Below are 14,459 nucleotides of genomic sequence, written 5' to 3'. Positions count from 1 at the left end.
TTTAGCATATTATTAACATGTGAAGTTGTCATAAAAGCGATAAAAACGACTTAAAATGGATTAAAACTAGTTATAGACGAGTTATAAACTTATAACTAATTAAAACGAGTTAGAACTAATTACAAATTAATTAGGTTATTTACGAAAACGGAAACGAATTAAACAAACTGGAAATAAACGGTAAAAATATGTACAAAGGCGAACTCCAGAAACTTGATATGAACGAATCGAGTCTCTAAAAATCCGGGTTTGATTTAATGACGAAAACCCGCAAATATCGATTATAAGGGATTTAAGTCGGAATTAAAGCGTGATATTATTATTTGGAATATGTATTAAAGTTATTACGTATGAAGAAAAGAGAAGACAACAAGAAAACAAAGGAAAAAAGAACGAATTTACAGAGAAGCGAGGAAGAAGAAGAAAGGCAGGAAATGCGGCAGCCTCTGGAAGAGGCGCAGCAATTGCTGCGTTTCTTCTCGACGTCTACCTACTGTTAATCTGTAAAAACGCTTTGATAAAAGGGTTTTATAAGTCGATTTTAAACATACTTTTGATGTAAATCTTACGTTAATTGGTACAAAAATAAAATACAATACTAAAAGATGGGATTTACACCCTCAGACTTACATGTTTGACGAAACGAGATTAACTAAGTTAACGTTTTAGTGATTGCTCGACTCGAATGTATGATGAAAGTGCCCTCGTAAGAGGATTTAGATTAAATTGATTGATTAATTGATGTGTATTTGGTCGAATTGGTCGGTCATGCAACGTGACTAGTACTCAGAATGATCTGAGCTTATGTGGTCGATTGATCAAGCACGTAGACGTCAAAAGCTTAGAGCACGGTCTTAGAATGCAAGGGGAGAAGAGAAGGGCGGACACTCGCATGAAAAATATGTGGAACGAAGGTCCCTATTTATACTAAAAAATATGGAGAGTTATGGAATGACTCGAACTTTGGAAGAAAATCACGGAAAAAATCTGAAAACACGCAGAAAAAAGCTGGGGAAGAGGCGCAGCAGCTGCTGCGACTCGTGGAAGAGGCGCAGCAGCTGCTGCGTCCTTTCCCCAGGGGTTTCCTCCTGCGGAAGAAAGAATTCTGCGTTTCTTTTATGGAATTGCGGTTGATCTCAACTTCCTTATTCCCTAAAATAAGATTTTCGGGATATATTTTGCCAAAAGATATAAAATTAAATTATGGAATAAATATCCGGAATATTCTAGGACATTCTGACTTGGCATTTTAAACGGTTTATTAGAAAATGAAGTGTTTTTTGACCCGGACTCCAAATGGACTCTAATTACTGTCAAAACAACCGTATTAGCGCATAGATGACAACCAAGGGGTAGACACAAGTATTTGAGCTATCACTTGATGATAAACTTATGAACTGTCATAAATCGTTCCGCGTACCAAACATGCGGCCCAATCATCACCGGATGGCTTGCAGAAGGTGCAGAAATGAGGTATCTAAACTAAGGGTAGTCCCTTCCGCCAAAGATCCTATCACACTTTATTGTGATAATAGAGCGGCCATCTTTCAAGCTAAAGAACCCAAGTCTAGCAACAAGTCTAGACATTTACCCAGAAAATTTCATATGATTAGGGATTACATTGAAAGGAAGGAAATAGCGATTTGTAAGGTTGGGACAGATGATAATATTGTTGATCCTCTAACCAAGACTCTATCGTAGGCTACGCATGACCTACATGTAGTTTCCATGGGTCTTAAGCGTATGCCTAATTTGTATTAGATTATGAGATATGAAGTAATAATATTGTATTGATTGTTCATATATGATAATCGCATTTATCGTTCGAGTTTTATTTTAAACTCTTTTATTTTATTTTATTTTTTTAATGAAATGTAAGTAATTTCATTCAAAGAGAAAAAAGAGTAACCATACATGCATTGGGTCAGTCCATTTTATTAATGGACTTCATCAATACGCAAAACCAAAACAAAGATAACCCACACCGGTCCAAGACCGATCCTACAATGAAACCATACTCCTATCTGAATCTCAACATAAAAAAAAAATCATCTTCTGCTTCTCACATAAACCCTAGAAATTAGGATTCCTGTCTTCCCCAAAAAGTTGCTTGATCTCATCCCTGTCGATGCCGATCTTCCTTTGAGTCAAGCTAAAGAACCATGTTTTCATGTCCTTAAGGATGTCACCCGCAAGCTTAGTTGGTCTGAGTACTTGAGCCTCATGTTTGCATTGATTTCTCTATCGCTAAATATAATAGATCATCGCATTGATGATTGCATTAATCATCGCCTGGTGTTTTTTGCCCCCTTTCATCTTCAATCTCCAATCAAGGATGCTGCTGCGAGGTAAGTTAACCCCAATCCATCTCTATATGCATGCAACAACTCTGTCACTATATTCACATTCAAAGAAAAGGTGATTCGTATTCTCAATCCCGTCTCCGCAAATATAGCAGGTAACATCTGTTGCTATCCCTATTTTGTGCAGTCTTTCGTTAGTATTCATTGTTGTATGCTGATATTGCCAGGCCACTAGGCTGTGCTTTAGAACTGTCATATTATTCCAAACTAGTTTTGCCCAGTTAACTTTGTCGCCTTTGCATCTAAGGTACTCATAACCTTTCGCAATTGTATACTCTTTCCCTTTTTTATTTAACCAAATACCCTGCTGGTAAGGACTATCCATAAGGTTTTTAACTTGACACAACTTTCTCCAATACCAGATTGTCTCACTTGGAGGGCTATAATCTTGCCAATTACTGCCCCTGAGATAAGTGTGATTCACCCATTTGACCCATAAATGGTCAGATTTAGTATATAACCACCACACAAGCTTACCCACAGCTGCCTTGTTCCAAGTGATGTCATCTTTGAGGCCTAGACCACCTTCTGCTTTTAGCTTACAGATTTTCTCCCAAGCAACCAGGGGAGATCTCATGTAGTCAGCTCCCCCATCCCACAAAAAAATCCTACAAATGGCTTCAATTCGAGAAATAACTCCATTTGGAAGGATAAACATTGTTGCCCAATAATTGTGGTATGTTTTAAGCACAGCTTTGACTAAAACTAGTCTACTTGCATATGATAACTTCCTTGAACCAAGACCCCTTATTTTGCTCACCATTTTCTCAATCAAATGCCTACAATCATGTGCATTTAGTCTGGATGTCTTGATTGGAACCCCTAAGTATTTAAAAGGCAAATTCCCTTCAATAAATCCAGATATCTGCAAAATGTCATTTTTCACATCAGTTTTAACCCCATTAAAGTAGGCATTGGACTTACCCTTACTTAACTTCAGGCCTGTTGCATATGAGAAGGTAGAGAAAGACCTGAGCAGAATCATAATGGACTTCACATCCCCTTTACTGAAAAGCAACAAATCGTCTACAAACATCAGATGAGTGAGCTTCAAAGGTTTGCATAGGGGGTGGTATTGGAATCCCATAGTCTCTGTAGTATGAGCCAACAATCTGGATAAATATTCCATACAGATTGTGAATAAGAGAGGAGACAGAGGGTCCCCCTGTCTCAATCCCCTCTAGCCCTTAAAAAAACCAAACATTTCCCCATTCAAGCTCAAAGAATAAGTGGCAGTTGTTACACATTGCATTATCCAGCCAATAAATTGATCAGGAAAGTTCATGGCCTTAAGAATTTGGTAGACAAACTCTCATTCCACAGTATCATATGCCTTATGTAAATCAATTTTAAACAAGCATCTGGGAGAGGCAACTCCTCTACTATAAAGTCTTATGATGTCTTGGCAGATCGGAATATTCTCCATGATACTCCTTCCTTGAATGAAACCCCCTTGATTTTGTGAGATTAGGTCTGGAAGGATACCTGCTAATCTATTGCAAATCACCTTTGAAATACATTTGTAGTTGACATTGCAGCAAGCTATAGGCCTGTATTGCAAAACAGTGGTAGGTCTATTCACCTTTGGGATCAGGGTGATCAAAGTAGCATTCAACTGTTTTAACATTGAACCTGATTGAAAAAAATCTGAAATAGCATCTGTAATATCTCCTCCTACTATATTCTAGGTGTCTTTAAAAAACTTACTTGCGAAGCCATCTGGGCGAGGAGCTTTGTCATTGGGTATCTGAAAAAAATATCCTTAATTTCCTGTCAAGTAACTAGTTCCATTAGAATATGCTTATGCTGATCAGTACATAGGGCCCCTTGTTTGACAATGCTTGTGGTAATTTGTGTTGTCTGACTGTGAGACCCAAGTAGTAACTGATAATACTCCAAGAAAGCTATTTGGATGCCTTTCTCATCAGTATACAGCTTATCTTTATGATCCCTGATCTCATGCATAGTATTTTTGTTCCTCCTAGCCTTAATTATTCCATGAAAGTAGGCATTGTTTATATCTCCCTCTGTTAACCAATCAGCCTTTGCTTTTTGCCAGAGATATTCACCTTTTGCTTGTTGTAGTCTTTTAGCTTTCTGATTTGCTTCATATTCTAACATCAATAGAGTGGGATCAGTAGGTTGGTCTATTAATTGTTTCTGGAGCTGAAGCAATTCAGTCATGGCCAGATCAGCCGTATTCTCAACATCAGAGAAATGGCATCTGTTAATTTTTTCAATTTAGGCTTCAAAGCCTTCATTTTTTTGATAACTTTGTACATTTGGTCCCTTCAAAATTCTGTGTCCAGATCTGATTGACTGTGGTTTGAAATTATGGAGCAGAACTCCACATGTTAAAATATTTGAAGGGCATATTCCTTTGCCTATCTCTGTCATCTTTGCTAACAACACACGGATTGTGATCAAATAAACCTTCAGGTAAGAACTTGGCAAACAACTGAGGAAAATTACTCATCCATTCTGCATTGACTAAGAACCTGTCAAGCCTACTATACTTCCTGGATGTTGGAGTTTGTTTATTATTCCAGGTGTAATAGGCTCCTAATGCTTGGTTGTCAATCACATGGCAGGAATCCAATCAATCATGAAAAGGATCTGCCTCAGCATGACTCACCTTACCACCCAACCTCTCATGATCAAACAAAACACTGTTAAAATCCCCACCAACTGCCCATGGCCCATGTATAGCCCCAGCAAGTCTCCTTAGGTTGCTCCATAAGGGTTCCCTCTCACTCACACCATGAAAGCATAAACAATAGTATAATGAAATTGAACCTTAGTAACCTTATCTAGAATCTGCATATGAATATATTAGGCATCATATTCCAGGAAAAGTATATCCACCATATGGGGCTTCCAGAGAACCCAAATTCTTCCCCCCTGATGATGAGCATTATTAGTTGATATACTCCAATCGTTAAAAACTCTTTTATTTATTACTTTGTTTTATCCAAATAGGTTGTTGAGACAATATTGAACCCTATTAAAGTGAACTGGATTAACATAGTAATTGCCCCTAGTTACTTATATGAGGTGACGTCTCTAAGTGACTAGAATGTGAGTCGATTGATGGCAAGTTCAAGTGCCATAGGGTCATAAGAGATGACTAGCCGATCAGATAGACTGACTGTAAGGGACACCCTGTCGGGCAGTGACCGCTTATAGAGTTCTGGTAATTTATATAGCCTGGTCGTGGCGAGAGCTACTATGGTATTCTTTTGAGTCAATTCTTTGACTAGAGACTGTTCGCCCAAGTTGGCACAGTTTCTGAGTGACTTTAAGTTATGCTCTACGACTTTCGTAAATGAGGTCAAATGGGCATCTTTTGGGTCATGATGAGTTGTGGCTAAACAAAGGGAATAGTGTGATAGGAATTGTCCACCCCCTTGTCAGGGTTATTTAAAAATCTCAGGGCCACTCGAGGAGCAATGAACTGAAAAATGTGTGGCCACGCTTGGAAAGTATCTACGGTAGAAAATTTCGGTCAAGCAGTTACTCTCCATATCGAGGAAACCACTCTTGATGTGATCACATGCAAGAACGACCTGCAAGACACCTTGCATTGAGTGGGAGATTGTAATAGAACAAGAGAATTGGTGACGCGCACTTGTCTCGGACAAGTGGGAGATTGTTGGAGTATGTGTCCTCAACAATAGTGCGATCACATTATTAAAACTCATGATAAGAAGACGTGTAGGGATGATTCATTTATATATGTCAACTGATCAACATTAATCGGTAATGATTGGCTGAAGAGTTTGACATTACTGTCGTTTGACCTGGTGATCAGTTGATCCCTTAAGGTCACACCTAAAGGACAATTCCCTTAATAGATAATTTAATTAATTGTATATCGATACAGATTAATTGATTCCTTATAATTGAACAATTTACGTCTATGAGTGATAATATATATCTTATTGTAATTCGATTAAATAAGATTCGATTTAGTAATTAAAATGTTATATTACTAAAATTTGTTTATGAAACAATTAAGAGAGAATGGTTAATCTTAACTACAAAGTGTTGTAGATTATGTTAACATGATCCATTTTATAATATGTAATTGTGAATTACCTTTTAATTAGTTAAAAATTGATTTGTCCATTTTGTGAATAACATTTAATTTGTTAAAAGTAAATTAGTGAGCCTAATAACATGTGAATTGTCACATGCCACACAACATTACAAGATGACAATTGACAAAAATAAAATTGATGTATACATTGTGATATGGACCGAAATAATGGATGGTTTATGGTTATTGTAAGATATTTTTAAATTGTTTAAAAGACATGATGATGACCTAAGCTTCCATAGACTACACCTTATACATTTTGGTAAGAGAAAAAGAAAAAGTAAAGGTCATGCATTGGCCTTGTGAGGCTCTCCCATCCGGCCCTCTCCGCTTTTAGAGGGATTTTTGTTTTTATTTTTCTCACTTAACACAACTCTCTAAATTTACATTATTCTCAATTCTGTCTCTAAAATAGTTTTAGAACAAAAGAAATTGTTTAAGAAAAATCTAATAAATCCTCTTACATTACTATAGTAGTAAGATTGTTGTTATTAGATTTATTATAAGGTTACTAATTATATTACCTAGTTAGTAATTTAATTAGCATTAAGGGATAGTCTTGGTGCAACCAAGAGGAGGTATTCCACTATGAATACTTGAAGTTTTTGGAGGATCATCCATATACATTGTAGCTCAAGAACAAGTGGAGGAAGGAGTCCTCACTTGTGCCCTTTTCGTGCCTCACCTACAATGTAAGGAACTTAATTCTTCCATATTTTATCTTATGTTATGCTTGCAACTAGATCTATAATTAAATAAGTTTAATTAGAGGGTTTTAGAATCCTTTCACATCCATGGAAATTACAAGCTCAAATACAAGTTTCTTCAATTGTTGAATCGATGGAATGACATACACGATGGAAGAGAACACGGCGTATATTGTGAATTGAGGGTTGGTAACATGGTTAGCTAAGCATTTCAATTCAAGGTTCAATGAAGACAAGGCCTATCATCCCGTTCGTGGGAGTAATCTTCATAATCTAGCCACACTAGCTAATAAATTCAAATGGCTCATCCATGATGATGCAACCGGAAGATGTGAATGGTTGATTAAAGGTTCCAACTCCATTATATTGCAGCATGGAAAGCTATGCCGTTTCTCCGTCAGAAGATAAAATTACCTTCTACTGGTCTCTTCCAATGATGTCATTGACAAAGAGCCGCAACAATTACAACAAGAATCCTCTTCAACAATGGTAATACCTCCCTAAACCTTTGCATTTTAAGAATTTACACCTACTGATCCAAGTATCATTGCGGGTAACGGCTATTATTTGACACAATTAATGAAGCATATCCATGGGGAGTTGTATAAGGATCGGCTAAGCAACTATCTTGCTCAATACCCACCGATATTCAACTTGGCAAGGCAAAGGCTCTTTGATCCTAATGGACCCTTGGCTGTTTGGGTGGATAAGAAGTTTTTCCTTGTACTACCCAAGATCAAGGGAAAGGTAGTAGGTTGCAAAGGTTAGAGGGCCAGAATTATTATGAATGTGAAGCTAACATTGGTGATGAAGAGAGCAACAGCACTCAAAGTAAAGATGAATTTGAAAATGGTAGCCATGAACAAGATGAGGATGGTGATGATAATTCCAGTTTAAGCTCTAATGCAAGCGGGGAAGATGATGATGATGATGATGATGATGATGATGATGATGATAATGAAGGGAACATAATCGCAAATGATGATAAGGTGAAGAGCTAATGACATGAGGAAAGGAGGTTTGACCGTTAGTTAATGGTGGCTACCAAAGCATCTTGCCACGGACGTAACATTGTGAGCACCCCTTTCCTTTGTATGACTTTTACACTTGCTTTTATGTTATCCTAACTTGCATTGTATAATATTGTTTCATGCTAGTATAATTCATACCGTTTGAGAGTCAATTTGGGCTCTCTTTGTTGGAGTTTTGAAGTCCTAGCCTTATCAAAGGACTCACACCTCGGTAACGTGGAGGTGAATATCCTTTTTCCCCCACCAAAGAAAATCCAAATTGACAATCACCATAGCATTTTGCATGCATGGCCTTGTGGCCAAACTTCCCTATTTTTACACTAGTAATGGTTTTGTGATCGGTTTGGGGAAGTTTAAGCACAAGCAATAACCCGGGTCAATTCAAATTGGCTCTTCGAACAATAGAGAGCATGCATCATTTTAGATTAGATTAGTTGCATCATTTGTAATATATGACATATAGTTGCATTTACTTAGAGCATGCACCCATGCATATCCATGAATTGCATTTGCATTCGTATTTCAATTCCCTTATTTCAAAACACCAAATATATGTTCTTACTTTTCAAAACTTAAAAATACAAAAACATATTCTTTCCTTTCATTTCGTATTCCTACATGTACATTGAGGATAATGTCCAAAATAGGTGTGGGGATGGGAATTTACATTCAAAAACCCATAAAGATTTCAAAAATTTTGAAAAAACCCATAAAAAATCGAAAATTTGAAAAGCCAAAGACATGTTTTTTACTTTAGTAGTGTAAAATTGTATATACGTGTGCTTTTGTTCTCTTCTCACATAGGCACAACACCTCATTCGAGGCATACTATAAGGGAACATGAAGACCGCTTGGTATGATCGTTCTAACCTTATTCCCTTCCATTTCTTTTCATTGTTTACAAGAGAAGGATGGGCTTGTACGTCGAGGAGGATGTTTTGTGGATTTTGTTATGGTATATGTGCTTATGTATTGTTAGGAGTTTGCATTTGCTTGCATATCACATAGTTAGTTGCATTCATATAGGTTGTATATATGCTTAGTTTGCATTCATGGCACGTTTATTGCTTTTGAAAAATTCAAAAAACCAAAAATTTGTAGCATTTTAATAAGAGTCAATAGTAGAAATAAAATGTCGCCAATGATGATAATTGTTTTGACCGCGTCTTTGTGGGAAATATCGGTATACTTCCCTTAAAATTAAGGATTATAACGAAATTATAATCTATGATAACTAGTCATAAATGAATTGCATAAACAAAATAGAATAGGGATTAAGAATCAACCTTTGGTCCTTGCAAATATGGCCTAAGAACAATATCAAAATTGATATTCGCCTAATCGTTGCACCCAAGATGATATGAGAAATGCCCTTTTGTTCTTGCTAGAATCGATCCCATTTTGCTTGAAGAGGAACCCTAATTTCCCTAATTAAATTTAGGGTTTTGTGTGATTTTGAAGAGAGAATTTTTAGGTCCAAAATTAGGTTAAGAAAAAATGATCTACCACCCCCTCTTAAAACCGTGTAGGAGGAAGAGTATTAGGGTAGATATTTCTTTCCTATTTTTCGATTTAAGTAACAACCAAAATAAGGATAAAATCCTCTTATTTTCGGTTATTCTCAAATTATATATAATGTGTATATTTATCCAATTGTCTATATATCGACATGTATTAATAAGTCCACTTATAACAGTTTGCAGTCGATTTATCAATACCAGTCCTCACTCCTCTTCTAATGCTCTGGTGGCTTGGAAACAGGTATGCTTACCAAAGGAGCAAGGGGGTTTAGGGGTGTGTGACCTTAGAAGATGGAATGTGGCTGCTGTGGGCAAGTATGTATGGTGGCTGATGAATAAGAAGGACCACTTGTGGGTTAAGTGGGTGCATAGCATTTACTTAAAAGGCATGGACTGGACTGTATATAAACCATCTCAGGGTAGCAGCTGGGCATGGAAAAGAATATGCAGGGTTAAAGATAGACTTATTTCTGGGTATATTAATCATGATTGGTTAGAAACTGATGGTTCTTACTCCATAGCTAGCGGTTATAACTGGCTAGGAGAGGAGGAGCCTAAGGTGGATTGGCACGATTTAAATGCAGCAATCCGAGCGACGCCTAAGCATCGCTTTATCGATTGGCTCTATGTGCAAAATCGCCTGTTGACTAAAGACAGGCTTAGCAGATTGTTTAACTGTAGTGAACTCCTATGCTCTCTTTGTCTAGATGCAGATGAAGATCATGATCATCTATTTTTCTCATGTTCATACAGTAAGAAGGTTCTTTTACTGATTCAAGAATGGACTGGATTGGAGGTTCTGAGAGGGACATTCGAGTTGGTGGCAAGCTCGAACCCGCAAAGAAGGAAAGTTACAACTTTAATAGTACAAGCTTTGACATACCACATATGGTGGGCTCGGAATAATTGTCACTTCAATCAGCTGGTTTGGCATCCGAAGATTGTTGGGAAGAGGGTCCAATCTGATGTGGAAAATTGGATGGGCAGAGTGTCTAAGGTTAGGAAACAATTAGTGTGGTCTTGAAGTAATTTAGTGTGTAAGTTGAGCAGGGGTATGTCTGTGTACCCGTAAGTTGTTGTTTGGTTGATAAACTAGTTTGTAATAGCCCAATTTTATCAATAGAATTTCTTACATTCTACCAAAAAAAATATAAATATCGCATATTTATAATTTGCTAATTAAATATAACTGGTTACATTTAATTACGAATAACATCTTAATTCGTTTAAGCTAACATTATATACATTTATTAAATATAACATATTATATTCAATTTACGAATTGACAGTTAATTCGTCTCAGCTAATATTATTTAATTAGATTAAATAATCGTCTCATCATCACATTGACTAACTATTTAGTCAAATACTTGGACTAACCTTTTAGTCAGGCATCAATGTGATTATATTTTCATACAATCACATCTCTCAAACACACCCTTTAGGTGTGACTTTTAGGGACCAGTTGATCACCGCCATCAGTATGATAGTAACGTCAAACTTTTTAGCAAGCCAACCATTATTAAGTAATCGTTAATCAACTGATAAAATACGAAGTATACCCTTGTGAACCTATAAGAGATTTATAAATGTTATCACACTAATTGTGGAGGACACAAGCTCCAACAAACTCCCACTTGTCCTCACAAGTGTATGTGCGATAACCGATTCTCATATCCTAAAATTTCTCCCACTCAATGTAAAACAATTTGCAAAATCCGTATTCACAAAGGTCGTATTTTACAAGTGATCAATATCAAGAGTGGTTTCCCCGACTAGAGAGTAACTTAACTGATAAACGAATCATCATTCGAGCATGGCCATGCATTTCAGTTACAACTCCTCGAGTGGCCCTGAGAAATAACTAAACTTGATAAAGGTTGGATATTTTCTTCAACTCGAATCCTGCAGATATAAGCACAGTATGAAATGACCCAGAAAAAATCTGCTTAGTCTCCTGTTACGGCAGACCATGAGAAAGAAACCAAAGTCACCCAAAAACTGCCTTAATCTCAAGAGACAGTCGATAGTCAAAAGAATCGACTCTAGGAACACAATGGACGTCCAATCCACGACCTGGCACCGAATGTTTTTAAACATTTAGGACTCCATTACGTTGTCACAATTTATTGTCCTACGAGGTATCGTTATAACTCGCATCTGTGATCGATCAGCCAACTGTTTGACTTATGGCTCGTTGAACCCACCATCAATCGACTGCACAATATAATAGCCAGAGTTATCAGCTCATGTAGGCGATTACGAACCAAAACAAATATAATGTAATTCAGTTCACTTTGTGGCGTTCAATGTTGTCAGTACAATCCACATGAAAAACAAAATATGTAATAAAACGATGAAGTTATAAATAGTATATGAAAAAGATAATGTATCGAATCCATAATCAACTACTACAACCCAGGAACACGTTTAATTCCCATGGAAATAACGTGCCCTTCATGCTTATCATAATTCAACGGTTTAGTGAGAGGATCCGCGATGTTGTCATCCGAAGCTATCTTGTCAATCACTATCTCTTCTTGCTCCACGTAATCACGGATCAGGTGAGCTTTCCGATGTACATGTCTAGACTTGTTGCTAGACTTTGGCTCCTTAGCCTGGAAGATGGCACCTTTATTATCACAATAGATGGTGATCGGGTCATTCGAACTAGGAACTATCGCAAGTCCTTGTAAGAATTGACGCATCCATATAGCTTCCTTTGCTGCTTCCGAAGCGGCATAGTACTCGGATTCAGTAGTAGAATCTGCTACAACATCCTGTTTGGAACTCTTCCAGCTGACCGCAGCACCATTAAGAGTGAAGACGAACCCGGACTGAGATTTTGAATCATCTCGATCCGTTTGGACGCTAGCATCTGCGTAACCGATTGCGCATAGCTTAGTATCTCCTCCATAAGTCAATACCCTATCCTTAGTCCTCCGTAGGTACTTAAGGATGTTTTTAACAGCTATCCAGTGTGTTTCACCTGGATTCTTTTGGTACCGACTCGTCATACTCAATGCATATGCCACGTCTGGACGTGTGCATATCATGGCATACATGATCGATCCTATGGCTAATGCATAAGGAACACGACTCATGCGCTCAATCCCTTCAGGCGTCGTGGGTGACTGAGACTTGCTCAACTGCATCCCAGACGTCATTGGAAGGTTCCCCTTCTTGGAGTTGGTCATGCTGAACCTTTTAAGAATCATATCCAAATAAGACTCCTGACTCAGTGATAACGTCCGTCGTGATCTATCTCGGTAGATACGGATTCCCAATATGCGTTGTGCCTCACCCAGATCTTTCATCTGGAAATGGTTCTTCAACCATCCTTTAACCGAAGATAAGAGAGGAATGTCATTCCAAATCAAGAGTATGTCATCGACATACAATATCAAGAATACAATCTTGCTCCCACTCGACTTGATATATAAGCATGGTTCCTCGACCGATCGAGTGAAACCATACTCTTTTATCACCTGGTCGAAGCGATGATTCCAACTCCGAGAAGCTTGCTTAAGTCCATAAATGGAACGCTTAAGCTTGCACACTTTCTTAGGATTTTCAGGATCTATGAAACCTTCGGGTTGTACCATTTACAACTATTCCTCCAAATAACCGTTTAAGAAGGCGGTTTTCACATCCATTTGCCAAATTTCATAGTCATGAAAAGCGGCAATCGCTAAGATAATCCGAATGGAACGCAGCATAACTACGGGTGCAAAAATTTCCTCATAATGCAATCCATGCACTTGAGTAAAACCTTTTGCCACTAGTCGTGCCTTATAGGTATCTGGTTGCCCGTCTACAGAACACTTTATTTTGTAAAGCCATTTGCACTGTAGAGGTTTTACCTTATTAGGTAAATCAACAAGATCCCATACGTCATTCTCATACATGGAGTCCATCTCGGATTGCATGGCTTCAAGCCATAGCTTTGAGTCGGAACAGGTCATGGCACCTTTATAGGTAGCGGGTTCATTACTCTCTAGGAGTAAAACGTCACTTTCCTCGACCATACCAATGTATCTGTCCGGAGGATTAGAGACTCTACCCGACCTCCTAGGTTCCTGAGGAATATTAACCGTATCATCAGTTGAAGGAACAACATCCTCCATCTGTTCCTCGGTTGTTGGTTCTGGAATCTCCGACAGCTCGAAGGTTCTATTACTTGTCTTGTTCTCGAGAAATTCTTTCTCTAAGAACTTTACACTAGCCGCAACAAAAACTCGATGTTCGGTAGGCGAATAGAAGTAATGACCAAACATTCCTTTTGGATAACCAATAAAGTATGTCTTGACCGATCGCGGGCCGAGCTTATCCTCGTGTCTCCACTTGACATAAGCCTCGCAGCCCCAAACCCGAATAAAGGACAAGTTGGGGACCGTTCCCCTCCACATTTCATAATGAGTCTTGTCGACAGCTTTAGTCGGACTTCGGTTAAGTATAAGAGCAGCTGACAAAAGAGCAAAACCCCATAATGAATCAGGTACTACCGTGTGACTCATCGTGGATCGAACCATATCAAGTAATGTTCGATTTCTCCGTTCGGACACACCATTTAATTGAGGTGTTCCAGGTGGAGTTAACTGTAAAATGATTCCACAGTCTTTAAGGTGTTGATCAAACTCATTTGAAAGATATTCGCCACCCCGATCTGAACGGAGTGCTTTAACCTTTCTACCCAGTTGGTTTTCAACCTTATTCTGGTATTCCTTGAATTTCTCAAA

At 37.9% G+C, this 14,459-nt stretch overlaps 2 protein-coding genes across 2 annotated transcripts; one reads left to right on the top strand and one right to left on the bottom strand.

Moving 5' to 3' along the window:
• Positions 1–2,370: 2,370 nt before the first annotated feature.
• Positions 2,371–4,082, bottom strand: LOC141649191 (uncharacterized). Its single transcript, XM_074457886.1, has 4 exons — positions 4,071–4,082; positions 3,871–3,978; positions 3,566–3,651; positions 2,371–3,475 (listed from the first exon to the last, which is right to left on the bottom strand). The coding sequence occupies exons 1-4, from the start codon at positions 4,080–4,082 to the stop codon at positions 2,371–2,373; spliced, it is 1,311 nt and encodes a 436-aa protein (XP_074313987.1).
• A 3,666-nt stretch (positions 4,083–7,748) lies between these two features.
• LOC141649190 (uncharacterized) lies at positions 7,749–10,744 on the top strand. The gene is made up of 2 exons (XM_074457885.1): positions 7,749–7,916; positions 9,962–10,744. The coding sequence occupies exons 1-2, from the start codon at positions 7,749–7,751 to the stop codon at positions 10,742–10,744; spliced, it is 951 nt and encodes a 316-aa protein (XP_074313986.1).
• Positions 10,745–14,459: the final 3,715 nt, after the last annotated feature.

This window comes from Silene latifolia, chromosome 3, assembly GCF_048544455.1.
Source record: "Silene latifolia isolate original U9 population chromosome 3, ASM4854445v1, whole genome shotgun sequence".
In the NCBI taxonomy this organism is placed as follows: Eukaryota; Viridiplantae; Streptophyta; class Magnoliopsida; order Caryophyllales; family Caryophyllaceae; genus Silene; species Silene latifolia.
Note: the sequence above shows the minus strand (reverse complement) of the source record. Positions and strands in the feature narration are given on the sequence as shown.

Bases quoted from the DNA above. Each gene is read 5' to 3' on its own strand.
- LOC141649191 (XM_074457886.1), bottom strand. The intron at 3,652-3,870 runs GTGATTTGCAAT...CAAATTCTTAAG, and splicing joins ACTACAAATGTATTTCAAAG to GCCATGAACTTTCCTGATCA. The intron at 3,476-3,565 runs GTTTGGTTTTTT...ATATTTATCCAG, and splicing joins TTGAGCTTGAATGGGGAAAT to ATTGTTGGCTCATACTACAG.
- LOC141649190 (XM_074457885.1), top strand. From the start codon at position 7,749: ATGAAGCATATCCATGGGGAGTTGTATAAGGATCGGCTAAGCAACTAT. The intron at 7,917-9,961 runs GTAGTAGGTTGC...GCTTGGAAACAG, and splicing joins TACCCAAGATCAAGGGAAAG to GTATGCTTACCAAAGGAGCA.